Genomic DNA, 24,364 nt, shown 5'->3' with positions numbered 1-24,364 from the left:
TTGTTCCTCCCTGGCACTCATCAGGGCAGCTCCCAGCACCTCTAACTCTGAGAGGTTGGGATAGAAGCGGAACCCAAATGTCAGTTGGACCTTGTGTCAAAATAACAAATATACTGTTTCACTTGATCTCCTTTTAGTTTCTTTATTGAAGGTCACTTAACTGTCCAAAACAAACTACAGTATGTAGCCAGTTCATTCAGTACACCAGTCTACCAGAACAGAGTGCTATTTGCCTCCAGAGCAGCCTGGATTTAACAAGGTCTTGTCAACTTTCCTCTGGGACGTTGGTCCATGCTGGCACAATGATTTCACACAGGAGCAGCCAAACGGACGGTGGTGTACATTTCTGATGTGAAGAAATGTACACCACCCTCTGTGGGGCATGTGTTCATTGCTTTGATTTGTCTGGGTTTCTAATTCCTTTTGGAATTACCCAATCTTACATTTAACCAAACTGCAACTGAATGCCTGCTTTATATCTCTTTGCTTTATTTAGCAACCTAACTAACTGGGAGTCAACTATTTCCAACAACGGCCTACTGAAGAGATGTTTATCTTATAGCAGGTGACTCAAGGTCAGACATTCTAAGGGGCCTTCCATAAAGGAGGAACCAAAAGGAGAACCATGCTCGTAATGTGGTCTTGTGATGGAACATAGAATAATGTAACATTCATCAGCATGTTTGTAAAGATTCTAAGGATAAATCTAGAGAAATCTTTTCTTCAGTGGTGATGACATCTGGCTCAGAAGTAGAGTGGGTTTGTTTACTGAAGCACATACCTCATGAATGTCTCTTCAAAAGCCTTTCCGTAGGTATTTCCCAGAAACACACAGACCTTTGTCTGACGTTGTAAAAAGCATATGTAATGTCTTTTTGAGGTAATTTGCATAATGGCAAGATGTGTTAATGTCAGCTGAAGAATACACCACGTAGAACTTAAAATGTAGGCATTCTGAATACATCTACTTATAGATACTATGATCGATCACATGTTAGATACTAGCATGCTGATACTCGCCAAGCGTATGTGTGCTGTCTAGGCTGTTTCAAAACACAGCCTAGCAACACCTCCACAGTTTGTCATTGCCTTTGGTGTTACTTTAAAAGTCATGCATTTCAAAACATATACAATATTGATTTTATTCAGGTTTACATATGTACATTCGAATCACAAAGTCGGACCATTTATGATACATGTTTAAACCTTGGTGACAGGTCCTGCCCTCTCCTGGTTAACGGCCAAGGAGATAAGGCAAGTCTAGTGCAAACGAAGGTCATGAGATGGCCGCCAACGGGAGCGAGCCTATCCATGACCTACAGTGGCACACAATGGCAGGGACCTGTTATACCTGGTATGACGGATAATCTGGTTTTGGTGTGCCATGACGATCCTAGTAGCACAGCATAGCTGAAAAGAGGGAACTCACTGTTAACCTTTTTATCTGCAAAAACATGTTGGCATAAGCAATTCATATTTAAAATAAAGTTTGTTTGGCAGTATATCACATACACTACCTTTCAAAAGTTTGGGGTCACTTAGAAATGTCCTTGTTTTCAAAAGAAAAGCAAATTGTTTGTCTATTAAAATAACATTGAATTGTTAAGAAAAACAGTGTAGATATTGCTGTATATTACTATTGTAGCTGAAAACATCTGATTCCCAGCAACCATCAGTCCTGAGTTCCAATGGCAAGTCATGTTTGCTAATCCAAGTTTATTATTTTAAAAGGCTAATTGATCATTAGAAAACCCTTTTGCAAACTGTGCTGTTTAAAGAAGCAATACAACTGTCCTTCTTTAGACTAGTTGTGTAGACTCTGGAGCATCAGCAATTGTGGGTTTGATTACAGGCACAAAATGAATTCTTCTGAACCTCATCAATCTGTTCTTGTTCTGAGAAATTAAGGCTATTCCATGTGAGGAATTGCCAAGAAACTGAAGATCTCATACAACGCTGTTTAATTCTCCCTTCTCAGGACAGTGAAAACTGTCTCTAACCAATATAGAAAGAGGGGTGGAAGGCCCTGGTGCACAACAGAGCAAGATGACAAATACAACAGAATGTCTAGTTTGAGAAAAAGAAGGCTCACAGGTCCTCAACTAGCAGCTTCATTAAATAGTACCTGCAAAACACCAGCCTCAACGTCAACAGTGAAGAGGCGACTCCGGGATGGTGGCCTTCTAGGCAGTTGCATACAAAAAGCCATATCTGAGACTGGCTAATAAAGTAGCAGTCAGCTGGTATTCTGTCTATAATGGAGTGGCCAGCACAGTCATCGGATCACAACCATATTGGGCTGTTGTGGGAGCAGCTTGACTGTATGATACGTAAAACGTGCCCATCAAGCCAATCCAACTTGTGGGAGGTGCTTCAGGAAGCATGGGGCAAAATCCCTTTAGAGTTCCTCAACAAATTGACAACTAGAATGCTAAAGGTCTGTAAGGCTGTAATTGCTGCAAATGGAGGAATCTTTGACGAAAGCAAAGTATGAAGCACACAATTATTATTTCAATTAAAAATAATTATTTCTAACCAAGTCAATGACGATATATCCTATTAATTTTGCAATATTTCCTATTCAAACCAATTTCATGTGAGTTTTCGTGGAAAACAAGGACATTTCTAAGTGACCCCAAACTTTTCAACGGTAGTGTATATTACAGGTGCATCTCAAAAACGTTACATTTTCGTCTGTAATTCAAATCAAAAAGTGACACCTTCATATATTCTAGATTCATCACACAAAGTAAAACATTTCAAGCCTTTTTTGTTTCAATCTTGATGATTACAGCTTACAGCTCATTGAAATCTCAAAATATTAAAATAGAAAATGCATAATACAAAAATGTCAAACTGAGAAGAGCTCTAATCTGCTAATTTTTTCACTTTATGTGTAATGAAACGAGAATATATGAAGGTGACACTTTTTGATTTGAATTACGGGAACAAAACGTTTCCATTATATTCTAATGTATTTAAGATACACCTGCAGAGACTAACCGCTAGGACAATGTCATCAAGTCGATGGGCAATGGAAGAATAGTATTGTGCAAAGAATGTTGACGCTGGTTGTACCTACTCTGATCAGGATTTGGCCTCTTCAGCTAGGCCTGCATCCTCCGGTTTCCTTTCCTCCGGTTTCGTTTTTTTCACCGTCTGTAAAAGCAGTGACAGGATGTTATAAATAATGTACACAGAACCACACTGTAATTCTCCGTCCTCAGGATGAAGTTCATTTTTGACCTGACTGGATGGGCTCACCTTCCGCTGAGCTGGCGTGGTGGCGGACTTGAAAACCTTCTCTGTGTTAACGTAGCCCTGGAGGGCAAAATCATACAACGATTCTCCTGTGTTCTGTGGAATAGAGGGTTATAAAAACGTGGCTGTAACAATATGTTAAGAACCGCCCAGTCCGAGACTAAGAATCATCCTGCAACACTATTGAATGTCTTTGCGTGGCATGACATGAATGATGACATATGGCCGGGCCGGTCACCTTGGCGATCGCCGCAGCCTGCTGTGGGTAGTACATGGAGTAGCCTATAGCCATCAGCCCTGTTGGGTAGAACAGCTTCTTCACTCTGGAGCCTGGGAGACACCAAAGAAAACTATTATTAGTCAAAGGGAGACAGATGGGAAACAAGCAAAAGGAAGCCAGAGAGGGTGACAGGAAGCAGCTGTAGGTCTGAGATTTGTCCCTAGACCTTGTATGGTCTAGAGGCTACAGCTCTTCTGCTACGCCATCTCGTGATCAGCCAGACGGCTTGACCACTTCCTGATACAACAGAGTGCTAGACCTTCTCCGGACAGAGTATTTGCTTATCACAGATCATAGCCACAAAAAGAATCAAGGTCAAAAACAGGACCCTCTTCACCAACTGACACTGAAGATTTACCTCTTGCAAAAAAAAGTCCAAGGATACCAGCGAATCCAATGACCCCAGCCCTTGGGTAGAATTCAGCAGGAGGATTTTTTAGGAATGTGAAGGTCTCTGGAACAGAAAGTAACTCTGGTGCCAAACTAATAATGATTTGATCAAATAGTTATACTTTGTATTACAGTGTACATGGAATTGATTCAAAGTGTATCACAGGGTGTGTTCCCTTACCATTTCCTAACTGGCTGACACTCTCAACCTTGGGCAACACTTTTCCAATGGCACCCTGAATCCCACAGGGAAGAGGACCATACAGTAAACATGTTCAAACATCAGCTCATATCAACCAATACCTGTACATTTAAACACGCGTACAACAGGATAATAGTGTTTCACAGTAAATATGCTCTCGCTGGGTAGTAGTTCAGGTTTTCTGAGGTAAAAGTGCAATTGTGATGACTTATATTATTTGCCCTGGGGTTGTTATACTGGTAGTAAAACAAGGGGTTGAACTGGCATGAGTGAAGAACCCTCATGCCGTTCTGTTTGGCTACAAAGAGAAACACTGCATCTTTATTTACCCTACAATAAGTAGTCTGAGTACCAGCCTCATCTCGCTAACATTCCAGTTCTTGACATTCCTTGTCATCTTTGGCACTTGGAGCAGAATGAGCCTTAGGTGGTCAAGAGTAGAAGCAAACCGACGAATAGGCTGCGATCATGGTTCAAATGCCTTATCCGGGAGGGGGACCAGCCGGTGGTCATTGTGCCCTTGACCCCAACACTGCTCATATACGCCAGCTCTCATAGAAAGAACATACTACTAAATCACCACAACAGATGGAATTGTGGAATGTAAGTTAAAAAGACTGGCAACCAGGCTATTGATAATCAGAATAATCAACAACATATTTTTCAGGTTGAGTTTTACTTAGGGGTGAAAGTAGATTCCATTTATTTATTGGCACAGGACCTACGGTGTGCTTTTCCCCCCTCTTCCATTACTTAGACACTATAATCCCTGACTAGATCCCTTGTAATCTCTGATCCTTGACTCATTTAGTGGCCCTTGATTCCGTTAGGCCTAGGCCTGTCCTTCCAAATAACTGTCATAAATAACTTGTAGTGTGCCATAAACAAGACAAGTCAGCATTGTTTTCTGACTGTCAGACAACCACGGCTGCAAACGTTCACTTTCAGAATAATCCCAGCGTCTGTACAGCGGCCGGTGCGCCTGCACTTGAAGAACGGAACGAGAAAAAAAACGACCTGTGATAACATTAGACGACGGGCATTAAGAAAGCTACGTTTGTAGCCTGAACTGATGCTCTGCTTGGAGGGTATAGCTTTTGCTGGGGCGCTCTAACAGATTGCACCAATTTACTTTCACCCCTGATTAAACTCATTTTGTCACCCAGGTCAGAGCTCAAGTTGAAATCCACAATATCTTGTGTATGCACGACACATTGTGTGTTGCACTGCACATGAGAAATAGCTTTGCGTGACGGGAATGTACACAGATGAGGTGTATGTTAACGAGCTGCTTCTCTCCTGACTGGAGGAGTTAATGGGGCAGAGGGGAATTGGGTGACATAACCGCGACAAAAACAAGCTTCCAGGTCAGAAACGAAACACATTGACACAGCAGAAATGACAAGTACAGACAGCTCTGTCTGTTTCTTAAGTATAACAATTCATCGGCTGAAGTTCATTCCCCCTCAGCGGGCATATGACGGTTGATGCGTGCGTGTCTATGGGGGAGTACCTGAACCTTCTCCACTGCAGAATGCCTGGTTTGCTGAAAGGAAAGCAGATCATTGGTGTGATCACAGAGGCAGAAGCAGAGCAGCATGATCACAACTAATAATTGACAAGAGAAAGACAATCATTACAACACGTGCAATGATTATCCTTTGGGGCATTGTAATTGCAGTAAAGGTTTTTCTTTTTGGTCAATGTGAAAACTGTACAGATTTACTAGCCATGGTCACTGGCACAAAGTAATAGTAGTACATTATTGATAACACTCGAGAGGGAAATTCAAATGATCGTAAACTTAGGTCAATTTACTAGTCACAACTTTATCACTGGAATTTTTCCCCTTTGTTCTATCATTTAAAGCTTAATTTCACTTTGGCACTATATTCTGAAAAGATTATAAATAATAAATCAAAAGTCCATCCCGGAATGCTTTACAAGGAACTCTGATGTTTTCCAGTAGACATGCCTACATAGTTTAAGGTCACTGGTTTTTACTCCCAGCCCTCATCTATTCTTAGCCCAGCCCACCTATCTCCATAGACTGCCCTCTCTTGTTTCCCTTATTAACTAGGCCTTGATGTTTTACATTAATTCTTAACCATTCTAATGTCACAGTAGCCACTCTCTTTACATCAAAAAAGAAAACGTTTGGTAAGTGTTATATAACGTTGTTAACTGACAGATCACTCAGCAGTGTTATTCATATTTCTAAGGATGTTGTGATCCTTCAGCCATTCTTAAACCTGTGCTCAGAAACAACCTACTGTATGTAAGGGAAAAATGAGAATGAATGATCTAATGATTCTGTTTCTTCAGAACAAAATCTGCAATGCTGATGGGTTGTGAGACCCATATCTGACATTCTTTTGGGGGCAATAATCGTATATATAATAATTTTCACCGGAAAATAATTACTGATGAATCAAGAGTTTTGTGCATTTGTTTGTAAACCATATACCATGGTGTCACAGTAAATCTTAACAGCTCCAAGAAAACAGGATGCATTGAGAAGTATGGAAAAGCAGCTGTGACAACAACGCAAAGCAGTGCAAAGTTTTACATTCTAGTTCCCATGTGGAGTTATTTTGTGTTCATGCAGTGAAAAAAGGGGTTTCAGACGTGAGCCTGGAGTTTCCCATCTCTGTCCTAGGAGTGTCCGCTCCTAATGAAGGAAACTATATCCGTCACTCAGTAGCTCACTGGTGAGCATAGGGTTATCAGTATACCTGACACCATGAAGTGTAGGGCTCTGCCAGTTTCCTTAGATTGGTAACGCCTTGCTCCAAGTGCCCTATCTCTGGCTCCACGTAGCGAAACTTGGACTGAGGTACCGTGTAGAGGGAGAGCTGTAACCACATTTTACACAAGTCAGTTAACTCATCCCACTGTGGGCTTGCCACAGGTTGGACGTGCCGTCCAAAGACTTCAGAAGGTGTGATTTTGTTGCACAATACAATACCTCATCTGTGTTTACGGTGTCATTTGGCTTGTCTTCGGCGGCAGCAAACACAGCCCCTGACATCAGACCGAGAGCTCCGGGCACAGCCACCACCCCCACTACCTGATGGGACACACGCGAGGACAGGGAGATCAACTGTTAGGATGTCATCCCCTTTCAGCTACAACACAGTCACAATGGTTGGTCACAATGATAATCACTTTAGTCTGTCCCATAGCCAGTGGGTAGGAAAGCAAACACATGTCACCTTTTGCAATGAATATAAACTTACACTTATAATGTGATATGGCCCTACCCACTATAAGTTCAGGTTTATATCAACTTTCCATTGATTGTTTTTTATGTTAATAATAAGTTAATAATTTACATGGACCAGTTTGACACAAAGTGGACCTTAATCATATCTCAAGGAGAGGTAAAAGTAGATGAACACACATTTTAGATAATTTGAATATAAAGTATGCACATTAATAATAAGCATGAAAAGGTAATAATTAAAATAAAATATAGTTCATACATTCCAAATGTTTGGCTAACATTTGATGTTTTGCAGCGAACACCTAAACACTTGTTGTTTGATGTTGTGATGATCTGCACTGAATTCACATGGCTGAAATTCAGCAATTTATGGGAGATTTGCTGTTCTTCAAATGTCTTCTGTCTGTCTAACTTGTTCCAATCATGTCATATGCCATCCTTAGAGAGTCTGGCTTTATGAAAGTCATGTGAATTCCAGCCGCCCATTCACACCAGCAGAGGACACCCAGGGGAGCAGAAGCAAAACCTGGAAGTTGTAATGGGATGGGAGGATTGTGGCATCCTAAGTCTGAACGAAGATTAGTGACGCCATCTAGTGTCAATAAAGTATATTGTTAAACCCATTAAGGCATGTGATGGTTGCACACATGTACCGGTACGTTTCGTCTAATTCATTAACTTCTGGTCACATAATCGCCAAAATGTTTTCCTATTTCCACATTGAATGACAAATGACAAGACAAACTCACGGGACACGTTAGTGAAAAAATAGCTAAGACTCACAGAGTCAAAGAAAAATAACAGAAGAACGCTAACGAATCAGTATGAAATACGAAATAGAAATATCATGTTCATTTTTCAAAATATGAGGTATAGTCTTTCATGAATTTCATGTAACTCAATGCCCTTGGTACTCCTTGTTTGACTCGCTGTCCTTACAAGCCCTGGTGCGTCACCCGGAGATCGAGTAGGCTGTTTTATTAAAGTTTCGCTATTCAATTAAAACAGTAAATTAAACAACACATGAGAATAAATCAATGTGAACACAATATTATATAATTAAATGTAATATATTTAGTAGTTATGAAGCAGTAAATAAAGTTTAAATTCTCACCTTGTACATGATCCTTTCAACCGTGCCAAGCTTCAAGTAGCGTACCTACGGTGGCCGGGAGGGGACAACAGGTCGTATTCCAATCCGAAAACTATAATTTCCCTCAGCCTATGTTAATGTCCTAGGCTGCAATTCCCGTTGGCCAATCGCTAACCTGATAATTACTTAATATTAACATATATATTAACAAATTGTTTATGAATAGAATCTGAACACAAATATCTTATTATGGCAGTGCAGTGATAAGCTCAGTGAAGTCAACATTCTAATCGTCCCTTAGCAACTATTCTCAAAAACGATACAACACAGACAGCAGCACAACATTGCAGGTGTGGATAATGGAATATGGGTAAGGACCGGGAATTCATCAGAACAAGGCGCACATAATCAAGGCTGCCTTTATTATTAGATTACCGAATCATTCATTTAATTTACAACCCTTAGGTTCAATCAAGAGCTGCGTGTATTTGCCGCGAAGAAAATCCAGACATACTGGCGAGCTTACCGAGACAAGAGACTTTTCCAACTGATGTTTCTCACTATTCGAGCTGCTGTGAGTGAGATTCAATTTAAATATTTGGTATTTCTTAGTAGGGAACTTAATCTGTGGTGGCGAATGTTACAAACAAGACAACAGAACAGGAAAAACAAGTAGGCTACATTATAATACATAGAAGCATTCAAGTAAACTGGATATAAAAAGTCTACACACCCCTCTTAAAATGCCAGGTTCTTGTGACATAAAAGGATGAGACAAAGATAGCTCATGTCAGAACATTTTCCACCTTTAATGTGACCTATAACGTGAACAATTCAATTGAAAAACAAACTGAAATCTTTGAGGGGGAAAAATAAAAAACTCACAAAAACCTGGTTACATAAGTGTGCACACCCTTAAACTAATACTTTGTTGAAGCACCGTTTGATTTTATTACAGCACTTAGTCTTTTTGGGTAGGAGTCTATTAGCTTGGCACATCTTGACATGGCAACATTTGGCCTCTCTTCTTTGCAAAAGTGCTCCAAATCTGTCAGATTCCAAGGACATCTCCTGTAAACACAGCCCTCTTCAGATCACCCCACTGATATTCAATTGGATTCAGGTCTGGGCTCTGGCCGGGTCATTCCAAAACATTAATCTTCTTCTGGTGAAGCCATGCTTTTATGGATTTGGATGTGTGCTTTGGATTGTTGTCGGACGCCTGAAGGTTTTGTGTCAAAATTGCCTGGTATTTGGAACTGTTCATGATTCCCTCCACCCTGACTAAGGCCCCGGTTCCTGCTGAAGAAAAACACCCCCAAAGCATGATGCTGCCACCACCATGCTTCACTGTGGGTGTGGTGTTTTTGGCTGATGTGCGGTGTTGTTTTTGCACCAAACACACCTTTTGGAATTATAGTTCAACCTTGGTTTCATCAGACCATAACACATTTTCCCACATGCTTTTGGGAAACTTGATGTTTGTTTTTGCAAACTTCAGCCGGGCTTGGTGTTTTTCTTTGTAAGAAAAGGCTCCCGTCTTGCCACCCTACCCCATATGAAGAATATGGGAGATTGTTGTCACATGTAGCACACAGCCAGTACTTGCCAGACATTCCTGCAGTTCCTTTAATGTTGCGGTAGGCTTCTGGGAAAGCTCCCTGACCAGTTTTCTTCTCGTCAATTTTGGAGGGATGTCCAGTCCTTGGTAATGTCTCTGTTGTGCCATATTTTCTCCACTTGATGATGACTGTCTTCACTGTGTTCCATGGTATATCTAATGCTTTGGAAATTATTTTGTACCCTTCTCCTGACTGATATCTTTCAACAACAAGATCCCTCTGATGCTTTGAAAGCTCTCTGCGGACCATGGCTTTTGCTCTGAAATGCAACTAAGAAAATGTCAGGAAAATCCTACTAGAACAGCTGAACTTTATTTGTGATTAATCAGAGTCACTTTAAATGAGGTGGCAGGTGTGTAATTACTTCTATTTAACATGAGTTTGAATGTGATTGGTTATTTCTGAACACAGCCACATCCCCAGTTATAAGAGGATGTGCACACTTGTGCAACCAGGTTATTGTAAGGTTTTTATTTTTCATTTTTCCCCCTCGAAGATTTCAGTTTATTTTTCAATTGAATTGTTCACATTATAGGTCACATTAAAAGTGAAAAAAGTTCTGACATGATTTATCTTTGTCTCATTCTTTCACATCATAAAAACCTGCCATTTTAACAGGGGTGTGTAGACTTTTTATTTACACTGTATACAGTATATAAATATAGCAGAGCATATCATATAAAACAAATACTTATTGAGTTAATACATTTTATAGATGTTTGCATAAAACTATACATTGCTCTGTTAGTATTTTGTTGAAGGCAGTTCATTCTGACTTTTCTTCATTGGTCTTTTTTTATGTCATCGAGTGTATCCTGGCTTTATCCAACGAACTTCCCACTGATTTGAATTACCGCTACAAGCCACCTTATGCGGATCAACACAAATATTGTAAATCTAGATAGCTTTCGTGTGAACTAAATTATTATATGGTATTTAACAGCATATGTGATTATTAAATGCTGCTAAATACCATATAATCATCATAAGCACTTTTTCACCTCTGTAAATGGACGAAAATGTTAGTCATGTATTTTCTTTGGTCTCATGGTACTGTTCAGGAGCACTGTCACGCACCTGCAATTCTCCGCCAACTTAGCCCCAGAGAAGCTGACCTGGTCAGAGATCCAAGCATGCACTGCAAGGTCAGGTTCAGGTACACCATCTATGAAACCTTATCCCCAATTTGCTGCCATGACATCAAAGGTTAATTGTATTTAGGTATAATTTGCTTGTAAATCTAAATACAAAATACACAAAAAAGGATGCAAATTCACCAAACTGCATGCACAATGCATGTAATAGGGCTGTGGTATTTTTTACTGTGTTTTTCCCTGGCAGGTTTTCAGGTTCCCAGTTCCCTCCAGCGATTGTCTTCAAGATCTTCCACCTAGGAACAGGACGGCAATTTATCTCTGGGAAAAGAATATTCCAACCATCTACTCAGGTAAAACGAATTACCGGTACCCTTTGCATATACAGTGTGTATTATAAAACATCTCTGGTTTTAAATATATAATTTCATTAAAACATCCTGTGCTTCCATGCAGGCCACAACAGATGCATGCAGGATGATGGGAAATAGGAAATTCATCAATCACATTATTGCCGATGAGATCCAGAGACAAGGCAGGATTATTGCTGACACGTGTGATATAACCTGTGTGAGAGACTTTATGCAGGTGAGATTGAGAAAAACAGAACGAGTAGTTTTTAACTAATTTTCTAACAACTTTACCATGTTAAAAAGACCTGATTCCCACACAAACCTAACGCCACTAGTACCATCCTTTTAGTACTCAAGTCACCTTGATGAACTACCTGCATACCTTGGAGGGCGAGAGAACAGCTGGAGGTATCTCTCTCTTCGGAGACTATCTCGAAACATCCTACAGTGGGACAGCTTGAGGGTGCGCGGGCAGGGTGCTGAGGCAGACAAGCTAAAGCTGATGCTCTTAGACCCTCATGTCCTTCGCACCCTGATTGGAGGAGCAGTTCCGCCTCAGACACTCAGGTAGGCATCAAGAGGAATTCTGCAGGTCTACAATGTGTTTGCTTGCATTTGCAATAGGCGGATGTACCGTACATGCACATACACAGATTATTTTACTTGCTGTGGGTTTACTCACACCGAATGGCATCACAGCCATACAGTCTTCACTTGATCACAGGTCTCCTGCTGGGCCTCCCTCCTCTGTGGGTTTGACAGCACGCCGGGCCCCAACAGCCCCCATCAGCTTCACATCCTTACCTTCAACTCGCCGCTCTGCCCGCGCACGCATCACAGCTGCGCGCATGAGACATCTGTATTTGTTTGGGGGTACACTGAAAGTGAGTCTACATCCAACATACATGTTAATCAAAATGCAGCGAAAGAGGAGCGCTGCTTTGGCGTCAAGTGATAGGTGCTTGTCTGAAAATGGCCTATGTCATATACATGTTATTCACACCAGGATTTCAGCTTGCTCAGATTTTAGGAGGGTCAGTCAGGGCTGTGCTTTACAAAAACAGGACGTTAGAAGATAAAGCAATTCTCAGTTCCTGATCAGATTACCTCTGTATTTCTACAGGTTGACAATAATGAAGTTACAGAGGAAAATGTCAACAGTAAGAGAACTGCACCTGGCAACAGACAAGAGAAAGACGCAGAAGGAGGTGACGTAAGGTCTGTGCCACCCAAGATAGTCGTGCCATTGGGATTGGAGGAAGACAACAGCGAGAATTCCCTCTCTGATTCTGAGTGGGAAGAGGAGGCAGAGAAACTCTGCTTGTGGACCAGGCAGCTGGTTCTGGATGATATGGATATGCACCTGAACTAGAACTTCAACTTTAGCAAGCCATAACTAAGATGATCATGAGTGGCATCATCCCTTTCCTCCCATATGGGGCTGTTTGAGTTCTCTTCTCATGATTCTAATAAATATTCTTGTGTAACTGGCAACAGAGTGGCTGAGTATTCTACTTCCTCTACTTGAGGCCGGGGCTCCATAAGACTAAGATCAGGCCTGTCAGCTGTTCTTTCTCCGGCTACATTAGTGGTGGCAGTGAGATTATCATGGTTGTGTCACGGCTGCTGGCCAAGCGTATGTCCCAGCTAGCATGTGGGGAATTGTTGGGAATAATACAAGGTACACAGACCCTGCTGTTTTATTGCTGTGGGTTTTACAAAGACACTCCTTATGGTAGATGGACATTAAGATCAAGTCCCCCGTAATCTGGTCTACATCTACATTAAATAACTTGCAGGCATTTGAAGATAATAAATGGACTGTAAAAAGAGAAAATATAATATGAGTCTCAAATTATTTTAACGAAGAAGTAGAAGTGGTTCATTACTGGCCAATCTGTAGCTGTCAGCATGAAAAACGGGTATTAACAGTAACTGATCCAGGGTTAGATGTAACACTATATTGCAGTAGGCTATAGCCTTAATGTTGAACATTCTCGCAGTTCGCTGTGGATTTTTAGCGACAAGACAATGAACTAGCATATGAACAAGTTTACAATACCAGTATTTCAAATGGTTTGCAAAGCAAATAGCCGCGATGTAAAGTTCGCATAGCAGAACACAGTTTGCTGTTTAGTCGATCGTGGCCGGCCTTCAACTATCAGTTAGGTTTCCAGACTTCTTCCGCATTTTCCTACGACTTTTGGGCTGTGACGTGAGTGCTGACGGCGGCCTTGGTGCTGGCGGAGCTGGGGGCTGTAGCGATTCTGTGCATCAGTGGAGCTTCGAAAGTCTCGGCCCCTCCCTCCCTGCGCCTCAGCGGCCCGCCCAGCTAGCACAAACTCCCGATTGAATCCTGCCCGAGTCTGGGGAAATCGGACGGCCTGGAAATCGAGAGACGGAGAGAGGCCAACCCGTACTACAGAAACTGGTGAGCTGTGCATCTTGCGAATTTTTATGCGCACGGAGCATTCGAAAATGCCTTGCATTTGTGATTGTATTTGCATTATTTCTTGTTTCGGTCTCTAATGCGGAGAAGCGAACGAAGGGTTGGGCCCTTTTTGCTCATTTGGGCCTAGGCCTCAAGGAGGCCCGAATTACGGCCTATAATATTCGGTTAATATTTTTATAATATCGGTAACGTTAGTCCGTTAGCTAAATAGGTAGCCAGCGATGTTAAATAAGTGTGTACGGATTATTTTTAACTCGGGGATTTTAACAGATCGCCCATGGCAACAATGTTTGTCCAGAATCTCCAACAAAATGGCGCACATCTGTGTTGTTGAGTACGTGAAGGAGACAAGGCTAGCCGCCATATATAAACCTTTCAAGTGGCTTGCTAGCTAGCTAAATGTACTGATGTTTACTGTCGCACGGATGTGTGTGTGGGATCAGCTGTCATGTAACGCATGATGTTAGCTAGCTCAGTACCTGTCTTTCAAATCTTAATAACATAAATGACCAAACTGAGTAAGGATAATAACTTTAAGTTATGTAACATTAACTATTAAGTAACGTTTCGACCGACAGATACATTTGAGGTGAAAGTTCCTCGTTTTTTTGCATGTATACTTTTTTGTTTAAATAGCTAGCTAAATCATAACACCTACACAGAGCTTTCTTCCCGTTTTCATGCTAGACTATAGCATTAATATTTGAGGTTGATGTTCTTATTTAGCCTCCAATGGGTATCATGCAGCCAGCAGCACTACTTGTCTCACGCTCCCACACGATTGTACGCCGAACCGCGGCTGTCAGATTTGACCATGGGGGTGGGGGAAATTAAATGGCAATCTTGCCTTGGCTGCGTAGCTCAAAACCTTTGTTTGTCCTCGCTGCATTTCGGCGAGTAATCGGCATATTTTCTTCACTTTGAAAGACTCTGAGGATTAAGATAGCAACGTACACAGATGAAAATAATTCTCCATCGTAGACTCATAATGTAATCACAGCTGCATATACCCTTATATTTTGGTTCACGCAGTGGGCAAAGTAATATAGCTAGCTGTTTTAGAACATTGCCACCAAATTAAAGTGACTAGGACACTTGTGTTTTAGATCGCGCATGATGCGAAACACATGGGTGTAATACTTGTTGTTATATTGTAACAGTATGTGTTTGTTGTTAGGGAACGACCTATATTTTAGTGACATTGAGCGTTGGTAGACTGAGTCAGAGGTGGACATTAGGCCAATGCCTCTATTGACAGGTCAATTCTTTCTTCTAGTGCTGCAGTGACAAATGAGGTGTAAGGACAATGGATGAGGATGAAACAAGGCTTGCACTCCATTCCCAAGAGCCTAAAATCATTCTACATGGATCAGGTAACACCTTCACAGATTCACAGAGCAGTCAAGTACTTCCCTGTACTTTTCCTCACAAAAATTTAATATATTCCAAATAATATTTTTTGTCTCTTTCAGAGCAAATGCATTTGTTTATCTAGGCCTGTGTATATATTTTTCTCCCCTAATATTTTATTTTACACAAAACAAAACAGTGATCACATCTAGGCCCATCTTGAAGATATGCACTTCTTCCTGTGTTTGCTGTGTGCCAGATGAAGGTGGTGCTGGGGGGGAGGAGTTTGTGGTGGAGCTGCAGGAGACGGTGCTGGTGTCAGAGGTGGAGGGGGAAGGAATGGCAGTGCATGGATTTGCCCCAGAGGAGATGGTGATCCAGGACGCAGTGGAGGACGTGGTGTCAGAGTACGTGCACTGCGACGAGGAGGACGAGGAAGTTGCTGTGGAGACCTGTGTGATGTCACTGGAGGGGGAGGATGAAGGTGTGGCCATGGGGGACATCCCTGAGGATGTGATGGTGGCAGACGGCCGTGCCCAGGATGAACTGGATGCAGAGCAGGACACAGACGGATGTGGGGACTATTTGATGATCTCCTGTGAGTACCAGGTCGCCTCTCTCCAGCTCTACATTAATATCACTCAGTCACTAGCGTCTGTAGAAGGAAACCATTTCAGTTAAGATGATGACCAGTGCCCCCCACCCCTGTGAGGTGTAGTACTTTAAGACTCTGCCTTGCAGTACAACTGTGTCATTGCGGCCATTAGTTCTAATCCTAGTTGACGTTACCAAAAGTCCCATAAATGTTGGGGCAAATTGGCTCATGGGGATGATGTATGCTGACACTAGCAACACCTTGTGGTAGGTCAGGTGCGTGCAAGCTCAATTGTGGTTGTTGCATGGTAGTACAGCGTCCTCAAGTGCATATGTACCAACCTCTCCTTCCCGATCTGAGTGAGCGGTTTGATGCGAAGCAAAACGGCATTGGAAATTGTATCTCTCACACTCTTGTCTCTTTTTGTCTCCTTCCAGTGGACGAGGCGGGCAAGATGGTGTCTGATGACGGCACAGAGGTGACAGTGGATGGAGCTGTGGAGGACCAGGAGGTGGAGAAGGATGAGGATGGCCAGGAGGTGATCAAGGTATACATCTTCAAGGCGGACTCTGGAGAGGATGACCTGGGTAAGGAGACACTCGAATATGGAGCGACTCTGCACCCCATAGTAGTTACTCACTAAGAGGATGAGAATAAACTCAGTGCGGGGTTGTTTTGTAGGTGAAACCGTGGACATCAGCGATGGAGACAATGAGGATGTGGCAATGACAGACACTACAGGTCGTACTCTCCGTGAGAAGATGGTCTACATGTCTCAGGGGGAACATGGTAAATGTGTGGTGTAGCCCAGGGATTCAATTCACGGTGCTGTAGGCCAGCTCTATCCTGGTTTTGGGGGGTTAGCGTTCACATATGGTTGCCTTGCTTTGCCACACTCTAGTGACGCTTTTTGGTGGCTTGGGCACCAGTGAGCACAATAAAGGTTTTCAGGCTGGAGAGTGCGTTTGTCCTGGCATGTAAAGATTCCATTCGAGACTTCTTGGTTGAGCGAGCAGTGTGATAAGACCCAGAACGGCAGCAGATGTTTTAGAATACACACCTCAACATCGACTGTCCCGAGTCCGCTGGAAGTTGGACTTGGGAAAGTCGAGGAAGCGGGGCCTTAATCAATCAAAAAAATCTATCAAAATGTATTTATAAAGCGCTTTTTACAACAGCAGTTGTCACAAAGTGCTTTACAGAGACACCCAGGTGGTTTGTCTGTTTCTTCTCTTAGCATTGAATCACTAACTTAAAATCACCAAATTAATAAAGTGGGGGTAAAGAAAAATAGTATGTGTGTGTGTTTGACAAACGTGTCTCACCGCAGGTCCATCAAAGATATCTGATGAGGTTTACATGGAGGTGGTGGTGGGGGGGGAGGAGCCAGTGACACACGAACGTTCGTACGACAGCACGGCTCTTAGCAAGGACTTCATGCCTGTGGCCTGGGCAGCGGCGTACGGTCAGTAACACACTGTGATGTACACACATACAGCTGAACTGGGCAGAGAAGGTTGTCTTGCTCTTCTGTCCTGTTTCGATAAGAATCTCTGTTGTATCACCTTGTATTAAACGTTTGCTCTGCAATCCCAGGTTCTGAGGACAGTGAGAGCTGTGAGAACAGGAACGGTGCTGCCAGTGCTCTGCTGCACATTGACGAGTCAGACGGCGTGGACAAGGTCAACAGGCAACGGAACAAGAACAAGAGAACGAGGGCTGAGCCTCGGCAGGTCCAGACAGGTACGCAATCACAAGCTGGGACTTGTCTTACTCTTCTCATAGCCTGGGTCACTGATTGTGGCCTAATTTCCATACTCTCTCCCCATTTAAATCAAATGAATTGCTGAATACAGATCGTGATACATTTTGTTGTTGACTGTCTTGTTGTGATATCTGGGAATTATGAGCATTTTATCCCCCTGTCCTCTGTTTCTCATTCCGAGCCATCATCATTGGTCCGTACGGCCAGCCTCTGACAGTCTACCCCTGCATGCTCTGCGGCAAGAAATTCAAGTCACGAGGCTTCCTGAAGCGCCACACCAAAAACCACCACCAGGACGTCTTGACCAGGAAGAAGTACCAGTGCACGGACTGCGACTTTACCACCAACAAGAAGGCCAGCCTTCACAACCACATGGAGGTGCACACCCTGAGCATCAAGGCTCCGTTTGAGTGCGAGGTGTGCGGCAAGGAGTTCCACCAGCAGGCGGCGCTGTTCTCCCACCGACTGCAGCACCACCACCGTGAGCCCAAGAGTCCGGTGCCTTCCCAGGCCAACAAGATGCACAAGTGCAAGTTCTGCGACTACGAAACGGCCGAACAGGGTCTCCTGAACCGCCACCTGCTGGCCGTCCACAGCAAGAGCTTCCCGCACATCTGTGTGGAATGCGGCAAGGGCTTCCGACACCCCGTCCGAGCTTAAAAAAACACATGCGCACAGGCACACGGGGCGAGAAGCCTTACTCCTGCCTCTACTGCGACTACAAGTCGGCCGATTCCTCCAGAACCTGAAGACGCACGTCAGAGACCAAGCACAGCAAGGAGATGCCGTTCAGTGCGAACGCTGCTTCCAGACGTTCGCTGAAGAGGAGGAGCTGCTGCAGCACGCGCTGGGACCCACGAGGAGGGCCAAAACCCACCAGTGCACTCACGTGCGAGCACGAAGAGCTCCAACTCCAGCGACCTGAAGCGCCACGTCATCTCGGTGCACACCAAAGACTACCCGCACAAATGCGCCGTCTGCGAGAAAGGCTTCCACCGGCCGTCCGAGCTGAAGAAGCACTCCACGTCGCACCGGGCCAAGAAACTGCACCAGTGCCGCCACTGCAACTTCAAGATCGCCGACCCGTTTGTGCTCAGGGTCGCCACATCCTGTCGGTCCACACCAAGGAGCAACAGGCTCCCCCGAAAAGAGTGAGGCCAAAAGGACTTTATCGGGGCCCTCCCCGTCGTCGGCCCCCGGCCCGGTACGCCGGCAGTAAAAGAGACCGCTGTTGGTGCCGGGCGCTAGTTCTAGTGCTGCTGGCATGGCCAGGGGACCCAAGGAGAGGAGGGTGTACCAGTGTCATACTGTGATTACAGTCAGTGGGGGACGCCTCGGGCTTTAAGCGCCACGTGATCTCCATTCACACGAAAGACTACCCCCATCGCTGTGAGATCTGCTCCAAGGGTTTCCGTAGGCCCTCGGAGAAGAACCAGCATATCGCGCGCCACCACAAGGACTTGATGCAGGCCGAGTGACCCTGGCGGCGTCCATATCCTCATAACCCACAAAAAAACACTAAAGCAACCACCAACAGACCATATTTGTGTGTGTGTGTGCAAGCGTGTGCACGTCTGTGCGTGCGTGCGCGCGCATGTCTGTTTGTTTGCTGCATTAACAGGGAAGGTCTTCTGTTATTTTTACCCCATTGAGTCTCAAGCCAACCTTTCTTCAACTGAAATTGGATGTATATACCCAGGTAAGGCCAATGGCATCAGGTGACACAGCCCTGTACAGACTTGCGCTTTATCTGCATGTCCCCCTGCTGGTGACAGTGTGCATGGCAGAATGCAAGCAACTTGGTCTCTCCGAAGTCTTTGTAGATTCATCGTTTTTACACCACAGCCAACCACCAGTCCTTTATTTAAGTGGCGATTATTCTTGTCGCCCCACAACTTGGACAAAATGAGATCTACACCCTGTTTGTATTTTACCGTTTGCACCGTGAAATGGACTGTCGTCTGAGTGAGCAGGCGAGTGAGCTGAACAGAGGGGTCCAGATGAATTTAATTCTGATAGCACTTGCCAATATTGTTTTCCCAAATGCGTCTTGAATTTATGGACCGGATGCTTTGAACGGCGAGACACCGAGAGATGGGGTTGTATGTTATTGAGTGCCTGCTTGTGTGAATGCCTGTTTCAGAAGGATGTCTCAGTTAGGATGTTACAACAATGTATCGCTTGTGCTTCCTGGTGCTGTGTGTCATCATGTCTTTGGTATTTGGAGGACAACGGTCAGATCATGGACGGCATCCCCAGAAGGAGCTGACTGCCTCATAGCAAGGTCAGACGTAAAAACCTGCCGCGGGGTGGTTTGTCTGTTTCTTCTCTTAGCATTGAGATGTTAGGCGTGGCCCCCTGTGCCACGGGCGTGGCAGGGATTTTGCAGGTAAGCAGCAGTCGTGGCAGCTCCAACCCATAAACCCCCACGCTCTTCACGGCAGACTCTTTAACCCTTAATGAGCTGCATTATCAGACCGCTGACTGGAGGTTTATGCAGCGCCGGTCAGGACTTTACATTGATGGACGCACTACACATGGTACCGCTGACCTGTATGACCACGACATACTTCTTTCACCCAAACATCTGCTTGCGACAGTGGTGACTAGCCCGCTGAAGGGCTGCAACATGTATAGACGGGTGGTAGATTTGTACTCTGGCTCCTTTCCCCTGTGGTCATTGTTTGTTTTTATATTTATTTCATCATCATGAATTTTGTTGTATAGTTCAGTGTACCTAGAATTCTATAGGATGTAAATTATTGTTTTGTACACAAATTTGTAAAAAGTGTGTAGATGTAAACACTTAACAAACAAAAGGAGGAATCAGACCTGTGTTGTTATGGATGTACTTGACGTATTTGTTAAAAAAGAAAAGCTATGAAAAAAAGAGAATAAAAGCAAAGTATTTTACCTGCATGTTAGCCTTTTTAATAAGTGTTCAGAATGTATGTAATTTTCAGCAAATAACTAAGGTTCAGGATAACATTCACCATACAATAATGCTACATGAAGACTGCGTTAAGAGCTAAGTTGACGTTACATTTGATCAATTAATTTTTTTGAAGCAGCTAACTGATTACTCCTGTTTTAGGAACTACATTATTAAAGACCTGTCATTCTAGTCATCTCAATAGTAGACTGACTGAAAAACTGGAAAAGCACCAGGTAGTATTTTACTGGAACAAATCTGAGAAAAACAGAGTTTACAAAAATGCCTAACCTGCTACATACATACAATGTGCTTCTTTAGGCAGTAAAGCTACCATTTAAGGTGGTCACAACAGCTCAAAGTGGCTCATTCTGTCTACTCATCAAGTAGCAAAGCAATACTGGACTATCATAGGAGCATACTTTGAAAGTGTTGAACGTGGATGAGATTATGCAGCTGGACACTCATCTGCAAAGAGGGCATAGAAGGTTAGTATAAGTCTGACACATCAAAACACTAGCTGATTAAAAACATTACACATTTGCCACTTATTGACAAGTACTTTCAAAAGTTAAACTACCATTTTTGGGGAGGATAGCAATGTTCTCCGGCAGGATGCCAGTGTCCAGGGAGAACTGTCTGAATTTCTCCAGCAGATCGGGGCCCAGGTCAGTCCCACGGGCTGTAGACATGGAACGTTCAGTACATTGCAAACTAAATACAAAATGAAGCTCACAATCATTTTTTAAATATATTTCATTCAAATACAGTGCAAATCTTACCATACAGTTTATTGAGCACTGTTGAAACCCCTCCTTTGGTCTTGATGGTGTGAATAAGAGCGTACTCATTATACCTGGCATCAACCACACGCATGTCATTCTCATTATTCCAGCCTAGAGAGGGACAACAGGAAGGTTAGTGACAGCATTACATCTATTGCAGCAGTGTGTGGGCATGTGTAGATTCTGGACTCACGCTCGCTCTTGAAGATGAATTTCCCAGGAACGTTGGTCTTCTCGGCCAGGTGGCTCATTCTCCAGCAGGACCCGTCAGCGCTACAGAGACGATACAGTATTAGTACAATGTCTCTTGCTATCTCTCCTATCTTTCTATTTTTCTTTCTCGCTTACTTTAAGCTAGCATATGACATCTCTAGGTTTCCATTAGCAGTTGGTGTCAGTATGGCTGTGCCCATCTTCATGCTGGCCCTGTGATTGATGAACCACTGAGCATTGGTGGCAAATCCAATCAGGTACCATTTTCCTGCCATCTGTAAAAAAGCAGCCTTAATTACATCACACCATCATTCCTATTCGCATGTGTCACAACAATAATGATCTAACTTGTTGAGAATGTCTTCTGAAATATCTCTGAATTGTTCAGTAACACAAATCTCAAAAAAACTCTCAACATGACCCAACATTTTTTTATTCCCCAGATGTTTCTCCATCCCTACCCTTTAGATCTTGTTTTAATCAAATGTTTCTCCTACTTTTTACTACATAACTATTGATTTTCACTGTAACTGAATTATTGTTTATCCCTCTCATCCATCTCTCTTACCCCTTGTAGATCGAAGTCTCCTTGGGGCATAACCTCAGCGGTGACAACCAAAGAGCAGAGCAGTGCTCCGAGCGCTTTCACCAGCATGGTCGTCATGGCTACAGCAGAGCACGTTCAGTATCCAGAAGTCTAATGGAGGGGAACGAGGAAGAGGAAGGAACAGGATATCTGTGTTCGATTGCTGCCTCTTACTCCTATATATACTGTTGAACAGGGGCTTACATAAACACCCCCTCCCACACACACACACACACACACAAACAACCTGCTACCTGTTGCCATCGCCATCCCCCGCCCCCTAGATCCACACACATGCACGCATGTCAGTTACACAATACCCCTAAGGGAAGTTGGTGCTCATGGGGGTGTGGTCATGACCAGAGCCCTCTATTAAGTCAGTACTGTTATTATCTATATGACTCTGGCTGTGGTCAACCAGTCACACACCTAGTAGAAACCTGGGGGTGGGATGGGTCTAAACAGGAGCGGGGTCCCCCATCCGCCCTCACACACGCTGCCCCACACCGCAGCCTCCACCCGCCGACCCCACCCACCACCCCCACCCGCCCCCTCCAACAGGGTAATTGATCCTCATTCAGGAAGTTGTATAACAGATGAGAGAGCTTTCACAAAGTGCAAACACACTTTTCATCTCATCTAAGTTCCCATTACCTAAAAACAAATGATAGAGTTGTCATGCTGATTGTCAGCATATTATGATTGTACGCATGTGAGTAAAGTGAGCTGACAGCTCTTGTAAGCATCAGCCCATCAATTTAGAAAAGAAAATAACGACAGCAAAAATAGGCAAACAGACAGTGATAAACAAAGCAGTGTTGGTCCATCCAGTGCGTTCTATGGGCATGAAGCAAAGAATCAAATCTAACTGTCAGCATTTTAGATGGTAAACAGAGCTCTACTAGCACACAAAACCTGTACTTCTATATGTGTGTGTATGTGTGTTTGTGTGTATTGGTTTAACAGATCAAATCAGAGGTCCTCACAACAACAGTAAATTATTAGAAAACTGTCCTTATTAGGATCTTTTGCCAGTCTCCAAGAGAACAAAGGTCATGTGTGACTTTGGGGTTAGGTTTAGGGTCAAACTTACAATTAGGGCCATTGTTAGAATTTAGGTCACTTTAAGGTTTAGACACTACTGGTTTGGCATGAATGTTAGTGTGGTTACAGTTACTGTGGTTAAGGTTAGGATTAAGTTTAGGGTTATGGAACATTCTTTTTTGTTTTCTCGTCCTCACAATGATAGAAATACATAACTGTGTGTGTGTGTGGTTTAATAGGAAATCTAATTCTAAAACATTGCTTTAGGGGGCAGAACAAGCCTTCATGTCATTTTCCCCCCTGATCAGAATGATTTGAAAGACGTCTTACACAATGTGTATTCAATATCTTCAACCAGGAAGTAGACTTTTCAATGTCCTTTGCTCAGTGGGTAGCTTCATGTCATGGAAAATGGTGACTACTGGATGTTGACATTAATCATGAATAATAAGCAACACAATTTTAAAGGTATTGTCAGCAGAAAATACAACCAAACTAGATTTTCAACATATCTTTTGAGTATCCCTTGTATGCTGTTTTAGACATGTAATCCTTGTATAAATTCCAAAAAGCTATTTGCCAGTGGTTTATTTTTCACTTTTTATGTTGTAGTAATGTTGTCAGCTCTTTGGAAACAGGTGTGGACAAGTATAGGTGTGGCAGACACAACTACAGCTCACATACCTATTCAGTTGCAACAGTGATCTCAAAACCACATCTTCATTTAAACCAATATTGAGAAATCAGTAGAATATTGTCTTATTAACAAAATATTTTATTAACATTAATTAATTTTTGACATATGGCTGCCAATTGAAAATGAATTGACACAACATGACATTACAACCAATAAAAAAACAAAGGACTGTAAAAGTACTGACAGAACAACTGTAAATGACAGTATTGCTGTGAAATGTCATATGGCACATTTGAAGTATTACTGTTATATAGTATAAGTGAAGTGTGACTGTGCAATGTGGTATAATTGAAGTATTACTGTGATATGTTACTTGGTGTAGATAAAGTATTATTGTTATATGGTTTAGATTGAGTTATTACTATATGTTATATAGTTTTGATGCTTTTATGATGTGATTATGTGCTAAGACACTCAGAAATAA

At 43.0% G+C, this 24,364-nt stretch overlaps 4 protein-coding genes across 6 annotated transcripts; 2 read left to right on the top strand and 2 right to left on the bottom strand.

Annotated features, from left to right (window-relative positions):
- Nucleotides 1-1,124: 1,124 nt before the first annotated feature.
- On the bottom strand, nucleotides 1,125-9,090 carry apooa (apolipoprotein O, a). Of its 3 annotated transcripts, XM_010899859.2 has the most exons (11): nucleotides 8,979-9,090; nucleotides 8,474-8,518; nucleotides 7,102-7,203; nucleotides 6,869-6,988; nucleotides 5,647-5,679; nucleotides 4,113-4,167; nucleotides 3,900-3,995; nucleotides 3,500-3,591; nucleotides 3,265-3,357; nucleotides 3,083-3,159; nucleotides 1,125-1,410 (listed from the first exon to the last, which is right to left on the bottom strand). In XM_010899859.2, exons 2-10 carry the CDS (start codon nucleotides 8,480-8,482, stop codon nucleotides 3,088-3,090), a joined length of 672 nt encoding a protein of 223 aa, XP_010898161.1. In that variant the 5' UTR covers nucleotides 8,483-8,518; nucleotides 8,979-9,090; the 3' UTR covers nucleotides 1,125-1,410; nucleotides 3,083-3,087. The 3 variants fall into 3 exon arrangements, with proteins under 3 accessions (XP_010898161.1, XP_019903805.1, XP_010898162.1); XM_020048246.1 differs by lacking the exon at nucleotides 8,979-9,090 and having other exon boundaries at nucleotides 3,079-3,159; XM_010899860.2 differs by lacking the exons at nucleotides 5,647-5,679; nucleotides 8,979-9,090.
- c7hxorf58 (chromosome 7 CXorf58 homolog) lies at nucleotides 8,720-13,007 on the top strand. Its single transcript, XM_013134349.4, has 8 exons — nucleotides 8,720-8,822; nucleotides 8,918-9,026; nucleotides 11,136-11,230; nucleotides 11,416-11,521; nucleotides 11,625-11,756; nucleotides 11,871-12,088; nucleotides 12,246-12,405; nucleotides 12,645-13,007. Exons 1-8 carry the CDS (start codon nucleotides 8,812-8,814, stop codon nucleotides 12,891-12,893), a joined length of 1,080 nt encoding a protein of 359 aa, XP_012989803.3. The 5' UTR covers nucleotides 8,720-8,811; the 3' UTR covers nucleotides 12,894-13,007.
- Nucleotides 13,008-13,441: 434 nt separating this feature from the next.
- Nucleotides 13,442-20,602, top strand: LOC105027679 (zinc finger Y-chromosomal protein 1). Its single transcript, XM_010899863.5, is given in 12 exon segments — nucleotides 13,442-13,952; nucleotides 15,250-15,346; nucleotides 15,583-15,921; nucleotides 16,356-16,505; nucleotides 16,600-16,707; nucleotides 17,249-17,383; nucleotides 17,515-17,661; nucleotides 17,865-18,331; nucleotides 18,334-18,423; nucleotides 18,426-18,572; nucleotides 18,575-18,778; nucleotides 18,781-20,602. Coding segments are annotated over 11 exon segments (2,070 nt in total). The 5' UTR covers nucleotides 13,442-13,952; nucleotides 15,250-15,279; the 3' UTR covers nucleotides 18,997-20,602.
- zgc:153704 (lipocalin/fatty-acid binding family protein) lies at nucleotides 20,592-22,367 on the bottom strand. The gene is made up of 6 exons (XM_010899856.5): nucleotides 22,182-22,367; nucleotides 21,749-21,888; nucleotides 21,594-21,673; nucleotides 21,398-21,511; nucleotides 21,196-21,297; nucleotides 20,592-21,083 (listed from the first exon to the last, which is right to left on the bottom strand). Exons 1-6 carry the CDS (start codon nucleotides 22,275-22,277, stop codon nucleotides 21,064-21,066), a joined length of 552 nt encoding a protein of 183 aa, XP_010898158.1. The 5' UTR covers nucleotides 22,278-22,367; the 3' UTR covers nucleotides 20,592-21,063.
- Nucleotides 22,368-24,364: the final 1,997 nt, after the last annotated feature.

Source organism: Esox lucius, chromosome 7, assembly GCF_011004845.1.
Source record: "Esox lucius isolate fEsoLuc1 chromosome 7, fEsoLuc1.pri, whole genome shotgun sequence".
Lineage (NCBI taxonomy): Eukaryota > Metazoa > Chordata > Actinopteri > Esociformes > Esocidae > Esox > Esox lucius.
The sequence above is the reverse complement of the archived record's forward strand: the minus strand, read 5'-3'. Positions and strand labels throughout refer to the sequence as shown.